This window comes from Nanorana parkeri, unplaced genomic scaffold (genome assembly GCF_000935625.1).
Source record: "Nanorana parkeri isolate BGI_ZX_2015 unplaced genomic scaffold, ASM93562v1 scaffold3113, whole genome shotgun sequence".
Lineage (NCBI taxonomy): Eukaryota > Metazoa > Chordata > Amphibia > Anura > Dicroglossidae > Nanorana > Nanorana parkeri.
In genome coordinates this window covers 14,599-42,051 of record NW_017309381.1, presented here as the reverse complement: position 1 = coordinate 42,051, position 27,453 = coordinate 14,599, and the positions used below count along the sequence as shown (strand labels likewise).

Below are 27,453 nucleotides of genomic sequence, written 5' to 3'. Positions count from 1 at the left end.
GGTGGGGGGGCGGGGGGGGGGGGGGGGGGGGGGAGAATAAGAAAATGTTTGCCCAGGGTCCAATCAATATTAAAGACAGCCCTGCTAGTAGGGCCACAAGGAATCATGTAGTAGCCAGAGCTACTAAAGTGCTTTTCAGCGATCTTCCAGGTCCTGGTACTGCACTGTGCTTAGCAACTTTCCCTCTGCTGTGAAAACATAGAAGGTCACTCACTTGGCACAGCAGCCATTGAAAGAATGTCTAGTATTTTTATCAATGAATACAAATGGATGAGGAGCAATGACATTACCAGCCCTGCTCAAGTTGGACCAGTGTAATTAGACATATATATTTATACCTGGAGTTCAGCATTAAACACCTAGGTTTCCCTTTTTTAATCAAAGCAGCATACACTGCAATCCTTTTTGGAATGTAGCATTTTCAGGGCACATTGTAGTTAAAATGCTGGTTGGAATACCAGTGGTGCTGTGCCCACTCCTTCCATGGGCTACCCGTCTGGTTACTTGACCATGGTAGTTTAGTGCTAGCAAAGGCAGCATCACAGCTTACTGTAGTGGGAGGGCCCAGGCATCTCAGGTTCACAGTCTGCCTACTCTCACCACATGATCTCACTGTCAGGTTAGGATCAGTGAAAAACCTGCCAACATTCACACCCACATTCACGCCCATTGACAACTACAGGCAACGTTAGGAAAGGCCAATAACAAAAAAAAGGTCAATGGGTCAATGGGTTTAAATGTGGGCAGGACTGGGGGTGGTTACACCCAAATACAGGCAAGGTTAGAATCAGTCAAAAAAATGTTTTCCAAAATAACACCCACTGGCAACTACAATTCCCATTTTATTACAGTACTGTGCATAAATAGTATTAATAGTTTATTTATCAGTTAACAAAATATAAAGTAAATGAACAGAAGAGAAATCCAAATGAAATCAATATTTGGCGTGACCACCCTTTGCCTTCAAAACAGCATCAATTCTTCTAGGTACATTGGCACAAAGTTTTTGCTGGAACTTGGCAGGTAGGTTGTTCCAGACATCTTGGAGAACTAATCGCAGATCTGTTGTGGATGTAGTTTTGCCTCAAATCCTTCTGCCTCTTCATGTAATCCCAGACAGACTCAATGATGATGACATCAACATCATTGAGTCTGTTTGGGATTACATGAAGAGACAGAAGGATTTGAGGGAACCTACATCCACAGAAGAACAACCTACCTGCCGAGTTTCTAGAATAATTGATGCTGTTTTGAAGGCAAAGGGTGGTCACACCAAATATTAATTACATTTGGATTTCTCTTCTCTGTTCATTTACTTTCCATTTTGTTAATTGATAAAAATAAACTATTGACACTTTTTTTTATTTCTGAAAGCATTGCTACTTTACAGCTTTTATTCACACCTGCCTAAAACGTTTGCACAATACTGTATGTTGCAGCAGCACAGCATATTGAGCGGAAGTGACAGCGCCACTTTCTTAATACTTCCTCTGGATGCTTGGCCAGAGCTGTGTTTTCACAATCCAAGTGATAACACCCCAGACTACACAAAGGTACATTTCTTGAAAATAAGTTTGTTTTTTTAAACTATCACATTTAAAATAGGGACAGGAAGTTATGGTTACAATTAAAAACTATCCTTCAACAAGTGAACAGTTTATTCTAGTATGAGTGATTTTAGAAGTTGCATGGATGATAATATATTGCGGAAAGCACAGTTATTAAAAAATACATGAGAACCCATCATAATAAGTGTAGAGCTGTCTTATTTGAAGCCTTTCCATGAAGATTGAACATTCACAGACAAAGCATATACTGTATATTCAAAATTCTTTGTACAAAATTATCTGTGACCTCTTGCTGCAACAGAGCAGAGCCCCAGGCAAAATCTTTGCTTTGTTAGGAATTTCTAAAGCAATTTGTTAACTACAAAAGTTGGCTTAACATTACTGCATGCTGTGATGGCTTCGATCTTAGCATACCCAGACACTTCTTGGTACAGCCCATCCCTTGTCTAATACATGTCACAGAACCATACATCAATAAATCTGTTGGAAAGCTGCTGCAAATATGACTCTTACCAGACAAGATGTTGATGGACAAATGGCTGATCCCTTCTTGTTTTATTGGAAATAAAAGTAACATAGAGGTAGGAAATTACATTATAACCATGTATATCTACTAAGAAGAACATAACATTTTACAAGAACACTATCACGTAGTGGCAAAACTAATAACCATAGTATAATATATGAGAATGAATGATGCACCTATGTCTGGCTTTGGTAGCGGTTGCACCGTATAAAAGTGCCCCAACTGGTTCTCTGTACTGTTTGGGTAATATGTCTTCTCCTTCCAACTTTAGGAAAGCTGTTTCCATTGGTGTGCTTACACCTTTGCATTCTAGCTTGGAGCTAGTGGGGGGATTTCACCTCTTTAATCCCTGTTTGCTTCTAGTGAACAGGTAGCTGTTGCATTTCTTCCCATACAGCTGACTTAGGCTGTGGCACTATATGAACCATATGTGACAAGACTCTAGCTGGGATGCTCTTGATGGATCTTGCAGATTTTCTGATTGAGGTTGTAAGCATTTCAGCTTCTTCCTTTTCAAATGACAAATTACTGGTGCCTATTTAAATTTTATTAAAGTTCTGTTTCTTTTCTTGCAGTACTGGTGGGGCCTCTTGCTCAGGTTTTTGCATAGAAGGTGCTGACTGTCACTTCATGTGGCTTTTGAGACATATGTGTTTACTTAATTACACTTCTGCCAACTGTTACCTTCTTTATCACAAGGTTGCAATTATGTATGATTTTCTTAGGAACAAGTACATCTTGTTCCTGGCTTTAACAGCCTAGTCAGTCATTGACCCAGAACAAGCCTATAGGTGGTAAAGTCTAAAATGTCTACACTTCTAAAATGCTTTCAGGTTAATGACCCACACCATGTTGGCATAATAATGCTTGTGCCTGCACCTTTTAAAAATAAGTCAGCAATGATAGCTCCTACATCCTTTTGAGAAAGTGCCTGAGTGGTCCGAAACACATTGCCACTGTCATCTCTAATTTTATAAGCTAGATTTCGAAAAAGGATCTTCAGTAATGATTAGGTAAACTGTGCATTTCTTGGATTGACTCTTACATTCCTACCTCAGTAGTGTCATTACCACAGTTACCAGTAACCCCTTGGGTGGTCAGATGTTCACTGTTTAATACAATCTTTAGTGTAAGCATCTCCATAGAGGAAGCTAGAGCTTGGGACCAAGAACGATGGATAACTTTTGTATGACCTGTTGGACAAGTCCTCCTTAATCCTGCAAGCATGGATCTGACACACCTTAAACAGAAGCCTTGTGTGTGAGGGATAGTGAGAATGAGTATGCTAGCCTAGAGAGTAGAACTCTTTACCTCTCCCCATCACCTATGACCCATTCCTTTACCTTGCAATTCGAATTTCTGTATATCTCTATTTGCAAATAAGCTGAACCCTTATTTTATAATCCAGTTGTCCTTTATTAAAATGAAGGCACCCCAAACAGAGTATATTCTACACAGAACGTATTCATCCTGGGGCCAGGTAGCAGTGCTAAACTGTTCCTGTGCAAGCGACAGAGTTCAGGTGGCTGACCCTTGGCAAGCTCACAAGGACTCTTATTTATTACAAGTCAACAAAGCCAACTGGTAGACACTGCAGTTTAGATTAGTTTCTCAGCCTCTGCTCAGCTGCCTTTTAAATCATTCAGCAGAAGTCCATCTACAAACTGTCAGAATAGAGAATTCTCAACAATGACCAGAGCAGTCGTGGGGAGCAGAAGCCAGGGGTGCTGACTTAGTGCCAACACTGGGATGCAGATAAGACTTGTCTCTGAAAAATGTAGCGTATTTTCAATTAGCACACATTTGGGGCATATAAAGCAGTGAATTTGACATTCCCCAATCATTTACTGATATTGAATTATATTGAAAAAGAATGCAATTTATTGGTTTGAGTATTTATATGGTTAATGTTCCATAAGCTATTACATATTATCAGTGGTATATACTGCCATCTTTTGGTCATTTTGTTTAGTGCACCACCTTTTTCTGTGTTTCCTCCCTTTTTATGATGTATTTCCTCCCTCTTCCCCATATGAGTCTTTTCTGGCATTATGGCCTCATGTCCTCTTGGCCACATGTTCAGAGGCTCACATGGAGGAAGGCTTATTATCTTTTGACGTGCAATTACCATCTTTTCAATCATCTGCTACAATCCTGTTGTCTGTCAGTAAAGATCTTTGGGGATGAAAAGGTATTTGGTGAGTTCAGCTATCTGATAAAGATTGTCCGGGGTGATTGTATCTGCTTATACAGGCCAGGCATAGAAGTCTGAGGAAGGGATAAATCACATATTCAACAATTGGAGTCGGAATAGTCAAAAGATGGTAGAATTTCTACTGCTTGCTGTGTACATGTGTGTGCCTAATCAAGCTCAGTGCCATTGACCATCTTGTGAAAGCACATGGTCGCACAAGCTTACTGCACTTCACCTCTAAATGTTGAAAACTGTTTGCAGGGATTGCAATCATTGCAGGGAGCAACAAAGTCACGCTCCAGCCACAACAAGTGTTTCTTCTTCATGTACTGTAGTCTCTGGGGAGAGCCATGAACAACCACCTGCAGCAATGACATCAAAATGTAGTAAACTACTTCACAATAAAACTTGGGAGAAGGTAAAATATGCCTCGTCAAGGTGTTTCCCAAGGACAACCTAAAAGGGCAGTTAAAATGTATGCTGTTTTAGATGACCAAAGCAGTCACTAACTCGCCACAGGATTTAAAGACTTAAACCTGGGAACGGATACCCCACCTGTTCAGAGAAGTCTGGGTTTACAGTGGAATCCATTAAAAGGACACCTTTGGCTTTCAAGTCAGCTCTACAGATATGCCATTTACCAAATGTGGTTTTCTCTCAGTGGTGAACAGCCTATACCAGTGATTGCGAACCCATGGCATGCGTGCCACATAGGGCACGCAGAGGCCCATATGGTGGTATACGAACCTAGGTGCCAGTTTCCAGGGCCCGCGCACAGGGCCGGCGCTAGTGCAAGGCAAGATGGGCACTTGCCTTACGGCGCCAGGGAACAGGGCGGAAAAGTTGCCCGATCGAGACCAGACTCTCAGTGTGTGGGCTGCCGCTGCGGGCGGGCGGCATCTGAAGGATGCGGGATCTGAAGGATGCGGCGCTGACCTGTGCAGTGCAGTCTCACGTCTCAGACTCAGTGACACTCAGTCTTACTGAGTGTATCGTCCTTCCTTGGCTACGTCAGTGAGTGACGTAAGGCCCTGCCCCTGGTTCCCCTGGCCGCTCAGCCGCATGTGAAGGACTGGAGCGAGGGCTGCAGGAGGCGGAGCAACGGACGGACCGGACCAGCAGGCAGTGTGGCGGCAGTGGCGTCATCCTGGAGGCGACGGCGACCTGTTGAGGGACTCGGGAGCGCCCGGTGCACAAACCGAGCGAGGAGGCGATTTCACCCTCTCTTGGTGACCCATGGTCGGACTCGTATCGGGAATCGGGATCGGGAGCTGGCTGAAGTGGGAGCGGTATGTAATGTTACAAAGACAAAGTGCACGTGGTATGCTGCATTGTATTGTATTATTTTGTATTGTATTGTGCATTGTATATACAGTATATTGTATTGTGTATTGACAATACACAATACAATATACAATGTACAATGCACAATACAATACAGTATTGTATTGTGCATTGTATAATATATTGTGTAAAGTGTATTGTATTGTGCATTGTATATTGTATTGTGCATTGTATAATACAGCGGCACAATGCTGAATACCACCAGCTATAGAGGAACAACAAATCCCAGCAATAATACATTATACAGGCTGGTTAATATATTATTTCTGGGATTTGTTGTTCCTCTATAGCTGCTGGTATTCTCCATCGCGCTGTATAATGTATTATTGCTGGGATTTGTAGTTCCTCTATAACTGGTCAGTGGTAATCTGCATTGCGCAGTATAATCATTATACAGCGCAATGGAGAATACCACCAGCTATAGAGGACTACAACTCCCAGCAATAATATAGAGCTGCAACATTTAGTCGATTAAAATCGACAATGGAAAACGTTGTCAATGTTTTTCATGGTCGATTTGTCGGCAAAAATTTTGATTTCCCGCTCGCCTCTCACGCCCGCCTGTTCGCAGCTCCATACACGAGTTACGCTGCGTACGCCGCGCTCACCACACAGGCCGGACACACGCAGAGCTGCCGCCGCGACTTCCAAGGGTTCGGAAACAGGTAAGGGGGACCTGTTTTAAAGTTTCCTGTTTTAAAAAAAAAAAAGCGGCACACTGCAGAACACAGCTATAGATGAACACCAAATCGCCTGAGTTGGCAAAAATCCTTGCACCGGCCCTGCCCGCGCACTCTAGGTTCTCACCAGGGGTGCTCCATTGTGGGCCTCCGGTCTCCGACTTCCCTGCTACACTAGCACAACCTGTCAAAAGCTGGATACAGCATGTGCGCTGTGTCCGGAGACTGACAGGTTACGCAAAAAGTCTTAAACATGAAGGGTTTGGGCAAATTTAGATTGGGGATGCCAGAGTTTTAACTTGCCTAGTGCAGCCCCAAACCAAAATACACCACTGCATAGAATGATGAGAGGTACCTGCCTTTGAATATAATGCCAAAGATTGTTGCATCTTGGTGCGTGGCTGTGCCTGGACACCCTCAACCAACTAGTTAGATTAATCGGTTAAATCACTTCAAAGTGGATATTATTTAATGATAATTGCTGCTAATTACTACATACCAATATATGTTCTGAACTAAATGAAGCTGTAACATGATATAAAATGTGTTACACAACAGGGACCCATTTGTTATTACTATAGTTGCCTATTAACATTGTATCACACAATCTTCTCACATTTGTGGCATGTTTACAGGTTTTAAACCAGACTCACTCCTCAGCAATGTGAGAGATTACAGACCATTAACTTACAAAAATTATTTACTGTGTGCTGCAATCCGCAGAAGCTGCCTGTACAAAGTGCTTTTTATTTTTAACAATAAGCGTGGATAAACATGGGGTTAAAAGAGTAGAAACCCTTCTAAATAAAAAAAAACCTCATAGAGGTTAGTTGTGGTAATTCACATTACGAGTTGAATTTTAAACTATAATAATGACTTAAAAGTGACAATAAAGTCCTCCACCCCATGCTGGTGTAAGGACTTACCTTAAATGATGCCTTTTGATCCGACCATCATCTTCTTTCCTGTAGTTTTCAGGAGTCCCTCCAGTGCTGGTGCCGGTCTCTGATCAAGCGCTGACTGCTGTGTCTTCCTGTCCCACGGAGTCTATGCGGGTTCACGCTGTCAGGGTGACTGCCTTGACTTACCCTACGTCTCTCCTCTTCTCCCGGCTGAAGATCTCTACTGCGCATGCGCCCGCCCCATTATCCTTTATGGCCGCCTGAGAATCCGTTAGTATATGTCCTCCCGTAACCCTAAAGAGAACTATGGGATAAAAAGGTTACTCCATAGTTGTCTTTTAAGGTGGCCAAATGCCGGGCCGGACGGCATCCCTTGATCAGCTCATCAATTGAGCCGGACGGAAAATAACAAACAGTGAAAGATAGCAGGAGATTCCTCAATCAATGCTTGTAAGCGTTCGTTGATGAAGGAATCTGTTCTATTTTTTTCTTTCAGCCCATGGGTAGAATGAAGAAAAAAAAAATAGAACAGTGCATAGCCAGCTTTACCCTACTTTCCTAAATAGTTACGCTTGTTTCCTGACTGGTGAAACTTGCTGGAAGAACATGAAGTGAGAGAAAATCTCTGAAATGGAGCCCTGAATAGCATAAAAAAAGTGTTCTGACACCTCACCACTATTTTCAAAACCATCAAAGTTTTGGTTAGAATAGACATACACCGGAATGTCTTGCCTGGGTCAAGGCAGCAAAAAAACCTAATGCCAGTCTTCACATCTCTCCACTGTTTCTATAAGAATTGCATAAAGAGTGGTCAGCAGAGGAAGGCTCAAGTACCGCACTCACAAAAACGTATACCCAAATCAAATGTCAGAGCCTCTGGCTCAAAAAATAGGGTTTTTTTTAGGCACATAATGGAGCCTTCAAAATATATACTTAAAAGCATAAATCTTATATCACTATGACCATTCTTTAAATATAGCATTTTTATTACCTATTATCACTAGTAGTCATAACTGAGTAAGAGCTAAAGTCATGTTTATGGTAACAGTAGGGTACCTTCACTTACCATCATTTCTAATTTATAATCCACTGCCTCCAGTTGCGATTGCAGTCCGGTGTTAACCTCTGTTATTATCCTTAGTGGTGAGACAAGTTGTTTTACATGCTGGTTTGTGAGTGTGCCATGATGCCTTTCTACTGTTTTACTGTTCAAAGTCCATTTCGTGTGCACCTTACTGTATAACTGGTGACAAATTGTTGAGTGCGTTTGTCGTTTGTTTTGCAGTCCGGTGGTGTCGCTCTTTGGACTGGTGAGACTCCTCCTACGGCCCCCCTGTGAGGGAGTCTGTATCCGGTTGTTCCATGAGCTTACATTGATATGGAGCATATCATGTTCTATTGGATTGTTGCAGTGTATTTACTATAATGTATGTTTAGTATACTACAGAGTGCTGTCGTGTCCTTCTGAGTAAGCTTGTCAAATCTTTTTGCACTGATGAAGAGACTCTGTGTGGCCCCCGAAACGTTGGCTTTTTTCATTGTGATGATCTGTCCAAATAAATGGACATATTGAATAATATTACTGAGTGCTGGTGATTCCTGTCTTCTGCCTTGTGTCTGCACGGCGCCACCCGTGGTCATCACTGCGAGCACCACTGTTGCATATCCCGGGAGCGTTGGTAGGAGTGCGGAGGGACTTTCTATCTACCTACTTCTGAGTAAGCTGACATCAGCAAAACGCATTGAAGAAGTCACAGCCAATATTGCATCAGTGTGTGTTGAAGTTGCTATAAGGGACTTTATGATATGACTTGCTTTATTGGACATACAAGAGATTGTTTTGTATATGAACCAGCAGTTAAATAAGTTTTATCTTATGTCTTTATTGTATAAAGATTTATGTTTTTAAGTATATCTTTTGAAGGCTCCATTATGTGCCGAAAAAAAAACCTATTTTTTTTAGCTCTGAGGCTCTGACACTTGATTTGGGTATATGTTTCCAAAACTAGTGTGTAGCTGGGCTTCAAACTTCATTACGACATACACTATACATATTGGCAATATACAAATTCACAATAACAAAATCACAAACAGTAGAGTATAATTTAAAAAAGACTGTTTTCTGGACATGGCGTTTGCTAATAGAGCTTTTCAATAATTTGGAAAACTATGCCTAACTTACATTTGCAGTTGGACATTTGTCTTCATCAGTCCAACCTCTCAAATTCTTGCCTCTTGGAGTGTTTAGCTGGATTTCTATAGTAACCTCCAGGCACCTTCTTTCAATAGGAAAAAATGGTGGTGCGCTCTCTGCCTCAGGTGGATATGTACTACAAAAAGAGGCAACTATGGGCTTCAATAGATCACTTTGGGAGAAAATTCTAGAGTGGTACAGGCTGAGCCCCTACATATGCCCTGAATCGAGGAGCTGCTTTACCAACTCCACCAGCTGTACACTCCTAGAGTGAAATAGATAGATAGATAGATAGATAGATAGATAGATAGATAGATAGATAGATAGATAGAATTTGAATATTTCTGAAACTCACCTTCCAATCTCAGAACATTTTCCAGCATCTGTAGCTACAGCTGCTGTCCCATAGATCTGTGCACTCAGGGTAGTCTCCCCAGGTTTCGAACGCAATCCAAAAAAAAGTCCCAAGAACAAAGCAAGTGCAACCAGTACAATGAGCAGAAATCCTATTATGAGATGACGTCTCCGCATGGCGCTGTGAATGGAGGAATACAAAAGCAGTATTGAAAATACACATCATCCCTCTATGAATATAATTGTAATAACAGATATGATGATGATTTACCCTATACAGATAGCTGGTATTCTGCCCCACCCAGGACCTGCAGGTTCATTCCATGAAACTCTCGCTTTCATTCCATTAATATAGCAGGAGAGGTGCAGAGACACTGGGCCTGAGCTGTGTTTTTGCAGCATGATCACAGTGTCTCTACTTGACACTACTTGAAGCTGGCAGTGGTTTCCTGGCCATCCCCTGACTCAGAGGGTGCCAGCGATGCCGTCAAACAGGGCACAAAAAAAACATCTTAAGAGAGGCCTAATTTGCCAGGTCAGTCTCATCAGTTAATAAATAGCAAAATGTTCAGTTTAATAAACAGAAATAAGAAAAGATTATAAATCTTTCTGCTTTTCTTCTGGCAAAACAAACACAATTAACCACACAATAGTGGGAAAACCTCTCAAGCAGTTCAGTGAAGTATTTTTCATAAAAGAAAAGGCATATGAAATGTCACTGTGGCATTTAAAGTAAATCCATTAGTTGATATTACGACTTGGCAACTTTAGACAAGGGTGGCATATATCTGAAGCTGTGACTATTTATGGCCTTTGGCCTACTACTTCAGTTAATATAGATTGGAACAATTTTAAGTGAAGCTTGTATGACTCTTAGCACAACACAGCCAATGGACACACACAGAAAACACCGTAATAAATGCAAAATATTGTGCTTCTACTTTATAGTGAACCTCTGGTTTACCTGTGGGTAAAAGTAAATTACAATGCTGTGGAATGCACCTCAGCATACATGTTTTGATGGAGAAACTCTCAAAATATTGATGCTTTATGTAAATCCTGACTTGCTCAATATTGCTATTTGCATAGGCGCAGTACATCTCCCATATGATAGTGTCCGGATCTGCTAACAGGCAGCTTGAGGGTTAGGCATTGTATTGTGGACAGGGGAAGGGCTAATCTCCAATACAGAAGTGCAGGAGGTTCTGGAGGCTCCAAGCAGCAAGGAGGTGAGAATGTCTGTATATCCAGTTATGTCTTACCCCTGCTGGCATATATTACCCCTGTTTGCAATGCTTTCTTGGGGGTTCGGGGGGGCTTTCCAGTGGGAAACAATAGAAATCAATAGCTATGCACTCCTTGGCTGAACATTGCATGCAACAAACACCTACGGTAGCAAGGATCAGAACTGCAAACCAATTATCCATCTGCAAAAGCCCTTGGTGCTTTAATTTATGTGAATAATGTTACTTTGCTCTAATAAAACCTTCTATAAACTTCAATTTTGTCTCTTGCATTTGTGACCTGATGCACATGCTAAATAGATCAGGGGTAGCCAACTCCGGCCCTCCAGCTGTGGTGAAACTACAAATCCCATGATGAATCTCCCTTCGGGAGTCATGTCAGTGGCTGTGAGAATCTTGCAATGCCTCATGGGATTTGTAGTTCCACCACAGCTGGAGGGCCGGAGTTTGGCTACCCCTGAAATAGATTCTTGAAAGCCTACAAAGACTTCCCTTGACCTGACGTAAATCATTTTAGTTACCTGCGGTACCCTTTTTATTAGCTCCTATATCTCTGTGGAACTATCTTAGATCCTTTGATCCTTCCACGCTGATCAGCGTGGTTTGGGGCGTTTTTAATTGCACTTCATCGGTGAAACGCAATGATAAACTCCCAAAACTTCCCTTTTGAAATCAGCGCGGTAACCACCCTGGTGTGAATGGGCGCTAAATCAGATTGGGGTGCTGCTGCCATATGTATGCCAAGCTAATTGCAAAAGAAAGAAAAAAAATCAAACCCACACCCAAGTATGCACTGCCAATGTACACTGTCACTGAGACTGTTTCTGAAGATTGTACTCTTCTGTAACACTGCAAACAGCTTTTAGGAATCCAACAACCATGTTATTGTGTATTTTCAATGTTGCCATTTGAAGCGACATGAAAAGACCCTCTCCCCACTGTATGGTATTTTTTTATTTTTATTTTGTGTCGCCCACAACAGTGTCCAGCTTCCCATGCCTTTTCTGGACAGTAGTTTGCCTATTAGCCCTAAAAAGGGCAAGAATTTACCAAAAGTTTCACCCTACTTCGACTTTAATGGAATTTACCTCCATGTTCAGTTGTGCCGAATTTTAAATAAGATTTGTTGAACCCTTGAAGAACTGAACCAGGACAGCTTCACTCTTCACTACTCTTCATCACTCTGCTGTCTATCAGGATCAGCAAGCATCCCCCTCCTCTCCCCCTTGCTGTCACAGTAACCTTTAGTTAGGGTACTGTCACCCACAAGGTGAGTGGACAAGAGGGTGTATGAATGTTGGTGCTGGTTTATATAATTTAGGGCTTAATCTTCATGGCTAAGCCTTTGGTTTGTGCATTTACATTTAGAAAAAATATATAGGACGTGCAGACCATTTAATTTAAAAACTGTTTAGTGCACATGCTAGTTTGAAATGTGATGTCATTCATGTTGTTTGTTATGCAGCCTTGCAGATTGCAATGTGCCCTTAGTAATATTAGGGTGCGAAACGGAAAAATCAAGCATTATCACACTTAATTTGACTGCTTTGTTTTTTATGTGCATACCTCTGTAATATTGCTGATGACTGCACTTTTTTTTCTCTCTTTCTTTTATCACATTTCTGTATGTATGATTGCTATTTTACATTTGAAAATTTATATTTGAAAATGTAATAACATTTATTACACAAAAAATATATAATAAAGGGCCATGGCCAATAAATGGCCCTTTTGTGGTATGTGTGTATTTATTTAGTTAGTTAAAGGTTATTAGTATAGCTATTCTGTGTTAATGGGCTGTGCAGTACCATGTGCCTGATGCCACCTTCCCATTCCTACACCTCCTCCCCTGTAGCCAAGGATCAGCAGAAGGGCAATAAAAACATACTTACTTGCAGCAACAGTACCATTTCTTCTCTTCCATGTAGTTCCAGGTTTCATGTGCCCAACCCTTGTTTCTGACTGAGATCTGCCAACAGCATCAGCAGCACATGGCAAATTCACAATACACAGAACAGAGAACCTGCACAGCCTCCTGAGAGCCCTCTCAGCCCATCTGAAAACCTGCATAGCTCACAGCCCTCCCGAGAGCCCCGACAGCTCACCTGGGAGCACACAGGCCCACCTTAGAGCCCACACAGCCCACCTTACAGCCCGTACAGCTCACCTGAGACCCTGCACAGCCCACCTAAGACCCTCTACAGCCCACCTGAGACTCTAGAGAAATCAAGCCACCTCCCTGGAGCAACACAGTATGTAGCTTCATATTATTCTGCATTGCTTTATAATCTATTGCTGGGATTTGTAATCCTCTACAGCTGGTGGTATTCTGCATTGCTGTATAATGTATTGCTGGGATTTGCAATCCTCTATAGCCAATGCCGTTCTTAATTGCTGGAATTTGTAGTCCTCTCTAGCCGGTGTAATTCTGCATTGCTGTATTTGATATTGCTGAGATTTGTAGTCCTCTATAGCTAATTATATTCTGCATTGCTGTATAATGTGTTACTGGGATTTGTAAACCTCTATGGCTGGTGGTATTCTGCATTGCTATATAATGGATTGCTGGGATTTGTAGTCAATCTAAAGCTTGGAGACAGTGGCAGAACTTCCAGGGTCGCAGCGGTTGCAACTGTAACCGTGCCCTGGTGCTCCACCAATGTCCTAAAATCATTAGTCTGTGTTGTTTCAGAAAAACTGTCATATGACACTAAAAAGGGTAACGGTAATTGGTATTGAGGTACTTGAGGAAAAGTACCGGTACTCATACTGGGTCTGGAAAAAATTGTATTGGTGCATCGCTAGATAAGAAATATAGGCTATTCTTAACAATGACTGTATATCAGCTGTCATCAAGAATGATGCATCTGTCATGTTATACCTGTATGTGCTCTTCCTACCAATATTAAAATGTAAGCTGTACACAATACATACAGTTTGCCAGTAAATACAGACTCACAGTTTTGTTTCTGGACCCGTTCATGGAAGAATTAGGCTCCATTCACACAGGAGCAGTTGTTTGCACGTATTCTGCCAGCTGAATATGCGCAGAGCCGCTCTAAACACAAAAAACAATGCACTTTATTGTGCATTGTTCAGACTCTTGCGCGTCAAAATAGTACAAGCGTTATAATATGGCGGATTCCGCATATTTGCGGCTATATAATAGCCGCAAACAAGTGTAATCCGTGCACACGGAAAACCATAGGTACATATGAACAAAATTTGCCTTCATTCTAACAGTAATTCGTGATTTTTTCAGGTGTTTCATGATGCAACTTATTTCTTGCCAGCATTTTGTTGATATGTCCCTTTAAGTGTTGCAGCTCTCTCACGACATATTACGCCGCCTGACAGTTACTATTTTTGTTGTACTATTGTGCTTTAGCCACTTGTCTTACTGCCGTCCTCCGCCAGCCAGCGTCCCGCTGTTGCCATGACATCCATTGATCCAACATCCACACATCCAATCACTGTTGGTGTGTATATAGATTACTGTGTTTCACTTGCATTTATCACTTGGTTGCCTGATGAAGGGGATCCTGTGAGACCCCGAAACGTATATTAGATTATTATTATTATATTATTGTATAGAGTGTTCTACTTGCAACTAGTACGTTAATAAACACTTACTGAACTTGCTTTGGAGTGCCGGTGTCCATTCCAGGGGCATCCCGAGGCTGGGTGACACCCGGAGCGGTAACCGAGTGTCACCCCGCCGAGACGTCACTGCGCATGCGCGTGACAGCACCACGTGTGTGCGCGATGACGTCATCGCGCACGTGCGGCAGTATTCTGATACCTGCCGGCGGCCATCTTGGTGATGGACGCCGGCAGAGAGAGGAGGGGACAGTCACCCGGCAGGATAAGGTATGCCGCCGGGTACCCTCCTCTCTCCTGATACTGTCGGGCGTTCGGTCCATGACTGAGCGCCCGACTTTTCAGAGGGGGGTGACACCAAAATGACTGTGAGTCATTTTGGTGTCACCCCTCCAATGGTGTCAACCGGGTGCGGTTCGCACTCCCCGCACTCCTCTTGTGACGCCACTGGTCCATTCTTTTGTCGGAAGCCACCCGCTGACACCTGCTGCACCCACCCTCCATTTTTGGAGCAGCGGCTCTGAGTGCAATGGGTACAAGGACTGTTTTCATAGGGGGTGATACCAAAATGACTGTCAGTCATTTTGGTGTCACCCCTCCAATGGTGGCACCCGGGTGCGGGCTGCACCCCCCCCTTGTGACGCCACTGATTGTAATGTACACAATGCAATCAAGTCTAACACCGGGCGCATCCGCATATGTTAGTATTGCAAAGCTCTACAGACATTTCAGGAACTGAATTGACTACCGAGACCTAACACATATATGTTTTCAGCACAGTCATTTTTTTGCAGTGAATTCAGCTGCCAGCAGCAATGAGAAGAAGCAAGATTCGTAATAGAAATATCCAAATGATATGACCAGAGGTGTTTCCTGGATCTTTTTGGATCTACGCAGTAGCATTGCAGGGGTTAAGTGTGCCCAATTTTTTTTTTTGTCTGATGCACCTTGGCAATGCTGTAGAAGATGCATACAAAGCTGTGACAGGCAGCGTGAGTGGGTGGCAGTGCCATCTGTTCTATCACCGTGAGCAGTGACAGTTCCCCTAGTCACCCACTCATTCTCCGCCTCGACCCCCTCCCCTAAATAATGGAAGTTGAAAAGATAATATTGTAGCATAAATGTTCCACACTTATCTAAATACCAAATTTTAAAAGTGAGGGAAGGATGACAGACAGCACATAGAAAAGCTACAAAGTGGAAGGATATATAACTAAGGCTTGGAATCAGCAATGCAATACTGGTCTAGTGAAACCATTCTGAATCATATACTTTCTGACCAGCTTAGATCATGCACATTCCTAAAAGTCTATTAAAGGAGAACTATGATGTGAGTGCTTTTCACTCACCTCATAGTTCTAGCTGACCTGTGACAATGAGACTGTCACAGGTCAGCTCAGTAGATCGGGAAGTGAGCGAACACATACCGGTGTTCGCTCACTTCTCGATCCTGTCACGGCTCTCTGCCGTGACAGGGGAGGGACTGGATTCCCAACTCCCCGCTCCAATCCTCCAGCGCTGACTGGCGGAACGGACGGGGGAGGGGTGGGTACAGTTGGCAGTTGGCTGGCAGAGCCAGCTGTCACTCGCGCAGCTGGGCGGATCCAGGCGGGATCCGCTTCAGCTGCGGCGTCTCAGTATACCTCGAGCTGTAGCTTGCGGTATACTGCGGGGTCTCAGTATACCGCGAGCTGCAGCTCGCAGTATACTGAGCTTAGGGTGACAGGAGGATGCTAATTTGTGTCCTCCCGTTACCCTAAGGAGAACTATGGGGAAAATAGTTCTACAAACTGGCACAGCCATAGAGACCCATTGTGAAAGTGGTGCATATAAGAACTACCTGTCGCACGTATCAGAACTCTCAATTAAACTATTCCAAAGCTTTTATGAATTAGGCACAGGATTGTGAACTGAAGCTCCACTCTCTGTTTAAAAGGAGAACTATGGGGTTAGGGCTTTTCCCCATAGTTCTTCTTAGGGTAACGGAAGGACACAAACTAACGTCCTCCCGTCACCCTAAGCTCAGTATACTACGAGCTACAGGTCGCAGTATATTGAAACGCCACAGTATACTGCGAGTTACAGCTCGCGGTATACTGAGACGCCGCAACTGAAGCGGATCCCGACAGTTATGTCTGGATCTGCCCAGCTGCATGAGTGACCAGTACCCGCCCCCTCCCCCATCTGTTCCGCCAGTCAGCGCTGGCTGATCGGAGCGGGGAGGGAGGAATCCAGCCCCTCCCCTGTCATGGCAGAGAGCCGTGACAGGATCGAGAAGTGAGTGAACACCGGTATGTGTTCGCTCAATTCCCGATCTACTGAGCCAACCTGTGACAGTCTCATTGTCACAGGTCGGCTAGAACTATGAGGATGAGTGAAAAGCACTCACCTCATAGTTCTCCTTTAAACATCGAGATACATCTTTATTCTTTCAGAAATAAATATGCAAGATGCCACCGCTTCGGTCCAGTCCCTGGGGGCAAATGGTAAGCCCTCACTCGCCCGCCACAAGTCAAAAAGCTCTCGGGTGTGGGAAAAGCAAGGTGTAGGCAATCCGGGTGCAATCCGTGAGTGAGATGGAGAGCATGTAGCGGGCATCCTGGCCCCACCGGAGCAGCCTGGTAGGACAGGCTAAAGGAGGTCTGGTAGGACAAAACAGGAATGAGGGCTCATGTCTGCCCAGGGTGCGCAAGGCGGCATATCAGCTCGGATGGCGTGGTAGACGCTACTTGGGCGGCCAAGGGCATGGGCAGGGTATTATTTCCGCCGTTGTAGAAGGACATGGGCAACGTAAGATTTCCATAGTTGATCCTCAAGTGGGGGGAAGAAAAAATATAACTCCTAGATGCGGAAGGTTAGAGTTAGTGTAAGCCGACCCCCCGGCCTCATACAACAGGCTGCGATGAAGGTGCGGCCTCCTGCCGGTCTCGACGACGGCCCCTTCGCGACAAAGCAGGAATCCAAGGCGCCTCCTCAGATGGAGAACTCCAGGCAGGGGGGTCCAGGTCCGGCCAGGAATCAATTGCAACCGCAGGTAGGTTCAACGACTGTAGGAACTTTGCCAGGTCGGTCGGGGATCTCAGGACATACGACCTTCCGTCCTTCCGTGCCACCAAGTGGAAGGGGTAACCCCACCGGTACGGAATGGCTTGTTGTTGGAGCAATTGAGTGAGGGGCTTGGGCGCCCTGCGTATGGCCAGGGTGTTCCGGGAGAGGTCAGGGAACAATAATATTTGTGCGCCATCAAAGTCTATGGGGCCTCTATCCTGGGCCTTAGCTAGAATGGCTTCCCTTTGTTGGAAGAAATGCACCCTGCATAGGACGTCCCTAGGTAGTTGTTGGGCGGGAGTGCGGAAGCCAGGGACCCTATGAACCCTGTCCAGCTTGATAGGGTGAGTGGGTGGGTTACCCAGGAGTAGGTTAAAAATGCCCAAGACCGTGGCTTTGAGGTCTGCTAGGCCCGTTGCCTCAGGGATACCCCGCAATCTAATATTATTGCGTCTGTGACGGTCCTCTTGGTCGTCGATGCGTAAAGAGAGATGGAGCAGGGTGTCATGGTGTCTGCCTACCTCTTCTTGTAGTTGCCGGACTGATGAGGACACTGTCGCGGTCGTGGATTCCACCTCTTCTAGCCTGCGGCCAAAGCCCGCCAGGCCCTCCTTGAGCGCCGCCATATCTTGGCGATGTGAGGCCTCCAGGCGGGAAAACATCCCCTCCAGTTCCGACTTCGTGGGCAACATGGCGAAATAACGCAGGAACATGTCGTCGTTCCTCAGTGACGCGCTGTCGTCCCCAGTGACAGAGGAGTCCAAGTCCGCCATGGGCTGTGCGTGAATAGGGGAGGAGGCCTCGGAATCAGGCGGGTCCCCGGTCTCGCGGCCCAGCTGCGGTGAAGCCTCGTGTGAGCCCGAGGGGCGGAAGAAGGCTCCGATTGACGGGATCGATGCCGGTGGGGTGTTCCGGGCTTTTGCCTTGGACTCCTTCTTGTTGGTTCTACCCATGGATGTAGAGGTCAGGTACGGGCGAGTGTTCCTAGGGCTCGTTCCTGGGGATGTAGTCGGAGCTCTTACTTCATGCGACCGTCCGCGGCCATGAGCAAGCCACGCCCCCTAGATACATCTTTATTCAATGTAGGGTTGAGGGGACAGTATAGAGATACCCCCTCGTATGAATACCCCCTTCATCAAGGTTTATGAAGCGAAAACATATATCAGGCCCGTGATGGCTGGAAATTAAATACTTTGTTATTTGTGGAACTTAGCACATATGGCGAGTGCTTAGTGATCACCCCAGAAGCCATTTCAACATACAAGTCAGTCTCTTTATTCTCTTTTAACAGAACAGAGCTTTCCTTTAGCAAACGAAACACAGAGTCCACTTGTCTTCAGCATGACACAGTAACATAATTAGTCTTATCTTGTGCAAATTAACCTGAACAGTCTCACCGACTACGGATTGTCTTGTACAAAGCATGTCACCCAACCCTTTTGGGGTCCTCTCCACAGAAGAAAAGCACCAAAATAATATTCAGTGCAATACAGCACTACACCAAACCTCCTGTGGAACCAGGATTGGAGATTTTAACCCTCCCGAGACACTTAGAAAGCTCCAGGGTCCCAGATCCCAGCTATACTCCAGAAAAACCTGGAATGACCTAAAAAAGGCAGCTCTTTCCCTGTAAACGTTCTGTATTTCTGGAACCTCTTGGCCCCTCTGGCTGAGAGTCCTGGGTGACAATGCTACCAAATTACATAGTAGCATTGCCTCACAATGCTACAATACTGTTTTGTCCAGTGCAGTTGTACTGTTTTGTCCAATACTGTTTTGTCCAGTGTGTGAAAATACACAGAGCTCTTCAGCAGTTGATTTGTCACTGTCCCCTCAACCCTACATTGGATAAAGATGTATGTGCACAATTAAATGGAGTGTGGCACTTTAATTCACAATCCTGCAAGTTGACAATACAAAGGAGACAGTGGAGCTCCTTTGAAATGTAGAAGCTGCCTGTCCGGTAGTCCGATCACCTAAACTAACTCTTTTACATCATTCTTGGCCCGCCACACCAATAGGACAAACCTTGAGGGTGCAGCACTTCTGTTCTACTTTTTTCAGTACATGAATTAGACAGGACTTATAAAAGGGAGTATACTGCCAGTGTTGCACATGCTTTATAGAATAGCCCTCAGTATGTACTGGACTGGATGCAAAGTATACAGTAGCTAAACCTGATACAAAAAGTCTGTCAGAAGCCAGTTTGATACTGCTGGGCAAGGTGGTAGTTTTCAACGCAAGATCTTTCAGCGGGAAAATGTTTTGACAGTAGAGCATTCCTTTACAGTTGACAGCTCGCTAATGTCGGAGTATGTGCAGAAACTTTTGGTATCTGAATTTGTATATAAAAAAGGCCACACTAAACTAGTGCATCTCAACAAACCACATTGAAGACTAGGTTGCTAATTGCAGAGCTCAATATTATATTAGTTTAGGCAGAATAGTCCTCCATAACTAAATTACACTCAGTTGAACTGTGGAGTAAATTATCTGCATGCTATTTATTATCCTATGTTGATAAGAAAGGACAGATAAGGAAGGGTGAAATTGTGCTATGGAATGTTTTGGTTGTTTTCTTCATGGCTCAGTTTATATATTATCCTTCAAGTTTCCGAAAGACAGTCTAATCCTCAGTTTATTATTCTGGTTATGTTCTAACTGACTTGTTTTTTTGAAGGATGATGTACCACACCTATTGCCTTTTGTATCTGTCATTGTGTTACGTATTACATGTTCTTTGGGGAATAAAGAATTTGAAAGAAAACCTCTTACCTACATTATGTAAAAAAAAAAATCCCCGAAAGTATGGTGTTACAGATCATCATCAAGGGAAGGAATGTGCACAACAATCTTCAGGGAGTAGCCGCTCAGATGAAAAATAGGTCATGTGCAAGCACTATTTTGATTGCACCGGACCGAACCGGACCACAGGAACAATGTGCCTTGCGATCCCATGCGGACGATCACATTGCGGCCGGAGGGCGTGACTACGGTGCCATTCACTTCAATGGCCGGCCACGCCCCCTCCTGCCCTGCAAAAAAGTGAGCCGGCTGCAATACGATGCAGTGCGTTCTGGCTAGAATCAGGCCGGAACGCACTACATCTGGTGTAAACATACCCTTAATTGGCCCTGTATGTATGCATGTGAGATAGGGATACTCACATCTCACACATACTGTATACAGAAATACACACACACTAATGCAGGGAGGGGCCACATTCCCTGGTGGTCTGCACCTTTGGCTGGTACAGACCTTACTAATCCTTCCTTTCAGCCAGTGTTCTGTCAGACTGGCCAATTTATCAGATAAGCCAATGTCGTCACGTCCGGTGGAGCGCGATCAGCTGCTTCAATGAAAAGCACCTTACTGTGTGTAGGGAGAATTGATGCTCTGTTGAATCACATAGTCAAATGTCTTATTAAAACAGTATGATATTTTTCTATTTTGCAATACATATCAAATTGTTCATAGTTAAGACTCCTTAGTACAGTGGTTCTCAACCTGGGGTCGGGACCCCTTCGGGGGTCGAATGACAATTTTCCAGGGGTCGCCTAGCGGCTTCCGGCCACCCAGGAGAGAAGCGCTTTCTCTGCTCTTTTTTTTTCAGCCAGAAAAGAAAAAAAAAAAATTTCAAATTGAGCAGAATAAACCTTTCCAGGAGAAAGTTGTTTTTTTCCGACAGGGTTAAAAGTAAACCTGCCGCTCCGTGTGCACAGTGAGAGGGGATAGCAGTCTTCCCCTCTCACCTGTCACAAAAGTTCCAGCACAGTGCTGTGCTAGGACTCCTGTATTGGAGGTGACAGGGTTAATAAAGAAACCTGTCACCTCCAATTGCTATTACAGAGGGGCTTGTTACCTCTTTGTGATAGCAATGAAGTTAAGTGGAAAAAAATAGATACAAAAATTATTAAAGAAATAAAAATAAAAGAATTAAAAAAATAAAAAAGCGATTAAAAAGAAATAAGAAACAAATTATAAAAAAATAAGAAAATTATAAAAAATAAACAATAATAAGGTGAGAGTCCTCCTCATCCCTCTCCTAGCGCAGCAGTGTCAGTTCTCCCGCCGCGCCGCCAGATGTCGCTGCAGCAGCCACGTCATCCCTAAATTTTACCGTTGGTGGTTACCACAACTTAGCAAATGTTACCAAGGGGTCCCGGCCCTAGAAAGGTTGAGAACCACTGCCTTAGTAAATGTGACACAAGATAAGGCACACGCTCATTGTGAGTGTTATGATAACCAGAGTGACAGTTAAAAGATATTCCTCCCTATAACGGTCTATACCAGTGATGGCGAACCTTTTTGAACCCGAGTGCCCAAACTGTGACGCAAAATCAATTTATTTACCTGAAAGTGCCAGCGCGGAAAATAAGTTTAGTACTGTATTGCAGTTCGGGAGCTCGGGTTTAAGAAACGTTCAATATCACTGCCTTAGGCCCCAATTCACACCAAGCAACATACCTTACAAGCGGGGCCGGGATAGCGCGACTGTTCGGGGCACTTTCCAGCAAAGATCGAGCGACCTTCACCGGCGGGATCCTTTAAAAAATAGAAAAAAGCGTGCGACATCCACAGGAAAAAGGGTCCTGCTGAAGCTACTTCGGTCGGATCTATTTCCATTTGTGGTCCCTGAACCTGGGCTCGCGTGCCAGCAGAGAGGGCCCCGCATGCCCTCCCTGGCACGCGTGCCATAGGTTCGCCACCACTGGTCTATATGGTCACAGCCTACATGTATTTTATATTCTAGAAAGGAGCATATATGGTATTAAATAGTTTAAAACATTAAAACATGTATAAATTAATGTACGCCACTTGTTTATCAGGCTTGTGAGACATTCCTCTTCAAAGGATGCCAGCCGCCATCTTAAGAAATTATAATGGAGTTAAATAGAGAGACAAATCTAGTCAAGACACCTGCTATGTAAGCTGGTGCAGTGGTCTGATGTAATGATATTCTATGATTGGATGTATTTTTCAACCCTAATATTATTGGATGATTAGTTAATTGACCAATGAAGTATGAGTGAAATTCCATCCTGATATTTGAATCTATAAATGTACTATGCGATCACTTGAAGGTGGGAGTCTCATGATTGTAAGCAGTCCTCGCCCCCACACGTGTGTGTCAAAAAAAGTCATAAACTTTGATTTGGAGCTACTCAGAGTTGCTGCTTTGGTTCTTCAAATTCCCTATTCAACTGCACATGCGCACCACATTCAGTTGTGTCAACATTACACCTTACATTACTAGCCATCAGATTTGTCCATATTGTTTACAGCGCATGCACATGAATAAAGATCGGCTTTTACGACGGGCTGACGTCACAGCTAACATTGATAGACGCACATGCACTGTAAACACTATATTCAAATCTGACGGCTAGCAATGTTAGAGTCGTTGGCCCATCGGAATGCGGTGTGCGTGCCAGGAGCAGTCAAGGCTGGTTCAAGGATTTTCGCCTACACAGGCGAAGTTGCATTTTTTCCCCCTGGCGCATTCAGACGGCTGCCTGTGCAGAATTACACTAGCGCCAGCCCTGACTACATTGCTCAGTCTACCTTAAAACCTGGAGGCATTGCATTGTTTCGGGGGGGCTGTGTGCAGTCTTAAAAATATAGTGTAGGCAATGGCAACTTAGTGGAACGTAGGTTATTCTGTTAGTACGCATCGCAGTGTGGGTGATTGCACTGCAATGGGGATAAATGTAGCATCTATGTAAACACTGAGCTTTGGACTAGAGGGGGTGTGGCCAGAAAGTGGATGTGAGCGGGCTTGAGTGAGGGATCCAGCGAGGGTGTCGGCGTTTCCATCCTGTAGACTCCTACGAGCAGCGGCCGGTGAACGCTGTCCTGTCGGCTGGATGTAGCAAGGGAGCTGGTGGTGATAGTGTTGGCTCCCCATAGAGGCTCCAGGTGGTAGGAAGCTGCGGTCTGGTAGACTGAGGAGGTGAGCAGTACAAAGGCTTACAGTAAAGAGCATGATCAAGAAGAAAGATACTGCACAATTTTTGGTAGTAGTTGGGGCTCCAAGTAATCGTCCTGTGCTTCTAGTGAAGCCAGCAAAGAAAAGCAAAAAGAAGTGGCGACACGACTTGAGCAATATGCCAGAAGAACTCCAACAGGTATAGACCCCTATCACACAAATAAAATGCGGCCAAGCTTGGAGGATACGTCTCTGTGTAAAGCTACCGAGGATGTTTCTTAGGTTGAAGGGGAGCAATAAGGGGGAATACGGATATGTCTGGTGGACAGTTATCTCTGTTGAATCTTGATACCCCGGATGAACCTACTCTTAAGGATGTGATGTCAGCAGTACAATCCTGTAATGTGACTCTGGCCCCTTTCTCAGATCAAATACAAGCTATGCAGATAGATGTCTCTTTTCTCAGACAAGATATGCAAAAGATTAGCAAGAGGGTGACTAATGCGGAGGACACAGAATCAATAAGCTTGAGGATATAAATACATCTGTTTGTGCTGATCATAAAATGGCCTTGCAAAAAATTACTGCCAATTCACTCAAAATTCAAGAAATGGAAAATAGAGCAAGGCGCAATAACATTAGAATGATGGGTATACCTGTACAGACTGAGGGGTTAAATCCGGTGGCCTTGATGGAAAAGTGAATAATAGAGACAAAAGGAAAAGAATATTTATCTCCTATGTTTTTGATTGAAAGAGCAAATAGAGTACCAACACGTCCTCCTGTACATGGGAACTTACTGAGGACTCTTTTGATTAGAGTGGCCAATTATAGGGACAAGGAGACAATCCTCCGTAAAGTTCGTGAACAGGGTGTTATATCTGTGGCTGGATCTAGAGTGATGTTATTTTCATATTTTTGAAGTGAAGTGAGCCGAACAACTTTCGGCTATTCACTCCAGCTCAGTACGGCTAGCTTCGGCCGCACTTCAACGTCACCGCCGGCTCCGCCCAGTTTTAATTGCTTAATGACAGTTCAGCGTCCCCAGGTTATTTGGGGGCGCTGATCTGTCATTACAAAATGGGCGGGGCCACCCATGAGATCACGGCTGGCTCCGCCCAGCTGTCATTTGCGGGGTGAAAGGCTGGACTTCAGCAGGCTGTTCACCCCGCTTCGCCTGTCACTTCGGCTCAGTGGCGTTGAAGCATATGCCTTCGACTCGGCTCAGCCACCTTAGGCGGCTGTACGGGCTATAGTGAATAGCCCGTACATGAGCCCTTCGGTTTGACTGAACCGAAGGACTCCGGCGGCCGAACAGAGCCGAAGGATCAGCCGAAGCTACGTCTGGATCCTTCGGCTCCTTCGTGAATAACCCCCTAAAAGAAGAGGGCCTAATATCAGGAGGTGAACTAGCGGCTGCATCAGTTGAAAATACAGTATTCAATTACGTATCCAGCGAAACTAAAGGAGGGACTACTTTCTTTGAGTCACCCACAGCAGCGTTGGCTTGTCTGGATAAATATCCTGATAGACACAGAGAACGCTTGAATCTTTGAGGAAAACTATAGTGTTCGATGGTAGAGCACATTTAGTATTAAGTATCGAACCAATACGCTAAGATCTGAACTGTACGATGAGTGTATGGGTGAGGTTAATCTCTCCAACTCCCTATTTAGCTCATGTGTGGAGTTTATATATGTGGGAAGGGGAGGAGTTAAGTGTAGTAATGTCTTGGTTTTTTTTTTGGGGGGGGGGGTTTCCCCTCAAATCTCTATTGGTTATACTGGAGGTGTATACTCAGGCCAGAAAAAAAAAGAAGTACTATACGTCAATATGTTTTGTAGATATAGATTGTTTGAAAATTCCTGAAGAAAAGGGAGGGGTAATGTACCCCCTCCAATATTCCATCCATATCTATTTGTGTGTATTAGTGTGAATATGTGATGTCAAAAGTAATCATAATGGTGAGTTAAGTAGGAATTACTCTTAAGTGGGCAAAACATATATCCACTTCGCAGTGACATGTTTGTTTGATTCTTAATTTTTTTGTGAAACCAGCTTTTTAATATATATATAAGAGAAAAGAGATATCTAATAATTGCTCCCCAATAAAGTGCCCATCATTTATATCCCCATAATTCTATTACCCTCCCCCTACACACATAGTGTATGCCTTACAAGGCCAACCAAAATTCATTAACAACCAAAACTCCCCCCTCCAAGTGAGTGTTGTCCATATGTGACTCCACTTGTTCCTTTTTGTACATCTATGGGTAATTAACCATTGCTGGCATCATTGCCCTGTCATCTATCCCTCCTAGATATAGATGATGAGTGTAACTGCTAATTGTAAATGAATAAGCAAATAATATCAATAATATCTTGGGATGTTAGGGGTCTGGGGCATAAGACAAAAGCGTTGTGCAGTACTATCTAGCATTGTGTCCCACAAGCCGTCAATTATATGAGTGCAGGAAACGCATATTGTGTGAGATAATGTTAGATGGTTAGAGCATAGGTTTACGCAATATACAGCTCATGCCTGTTATTTTGCATCTGCATATTCCAGGGTGTGTCAATACTAGTCTGTAAAAGCATAGCTTTTTCTTGTATACAAGTACTATGTGATAAAGAGGGTAGATATGTGTTTTTACATTGTAGAATTTAGGATTTAGAATGCGTGTTGGTAAATATATATATTCCTCCTCCCTATTCCAATGAGGTCCTCCGGAAATTAATATTATTTATTAAGGATAAGTTACCTATTTTTATTATCATGATGGGGGATTTCAATAATATGAATATGTCACTAGAAAAGTTTCCGGCAATTAAGGAATTAGGCTCCACTGAAGCCACTTCTTTCTATAATTTTTGTAAAGAAATTGGCTTATACGATGTGTAGCGTTTTTTGAAATCCTGCGGAATATCAATTCATATGTTTTTCTAAGACACATAACACGCTGTCTAGGATAGAGATAATTTTATGTTCGCTAGATTTATTGCCACTGATTAAATCGGTTGAGATACAACCTAGATCACTTTCTGACCACTCACCAATAATCACTGCAATTGAAACCGGGGGACACTTTTTTTAAGCTATTTTGGAAACTAAATCCAGGATGGCTATTTATATTGTCAGATCAGGACAAATTAGAAAGAGAGATATCAATGTTTTTGAGCATAAATGAAAGTTCTTCATCACAGAGGATCATATCGGATTCCCATGTTGTTTTTCTTTTGTGGTTTTTCTTTTTTCTTTTTTATGGTGTGTATATGGTTGTAAAAAACATTTCTATAATGGTATATGTGTAAGATGTTTTATTTAGTTGTATAGTTATATATACTGGAGGGAACCAATCAGCTTCACTGTCTCATTTTCAAATCTTACCTGAGCAAACTGAAGAGAGATGCTGATTGGTTGCTCCAGATTCTGTCTACTCCAGTTTTGATAAATTCGCCCCACTGTATGTATGAATGCTATGTAACACTGTAGAGCAGCATTCTGACACAGAAACGCACACACTCACTCACTCTCTCTTTCTCTCTCTCACTCCCCCTCCCACCCCCGCCCCGCGGAAACATGAGAAGAAGTGCCCTGACACTACACAATCATCCCATATCCACAGAGCAGGCGTGTGGCCTTACTGTGAGCTGCTTCACACACTGCACACAAGAGAGATAACAGCTATGGACACACAGCGGCCTCAGCGACTTCAAAGTCAGCGCAGCACAGAACAGGGGGCAGGGCGGACATCACACCAGCCGAAGAGACATACCACTGCACCTATTTATCTCAGCCTGTCTGTCTGCAGGGATGGTGATACCATTTGTCCACCCCCCCACACAAGACCCGAGCACCACAGCGCAAGA

General features: G+C 43.9%; 1 protein-coding gene across 1 annotated transcript in view; it reads right to left on the bottom strand.

Annotated features, from left to right (window-relative positions):
• The window catches only part of LOC108802781 (gamma-glutamyltranspeptidase 1-like), a gene marked incomplete at its 3' end in the record, with an annotated part of 64,715 nt that overhangs the window by 29,356 nt on the left and 7,906 nt on the right, over positions 1–27,453 (bottom strand). Inside the window, exon 2 of the mRNA XM_018574638.1 lies at positions 9,764–9,943. Coding sequence (XP_018430140.1) covers positions 9,764–9,939 — 176 coding nt within the window. The remainder of the gene's footprint in view (positions 1–9,763; positions 9,944–27,453) is intronic.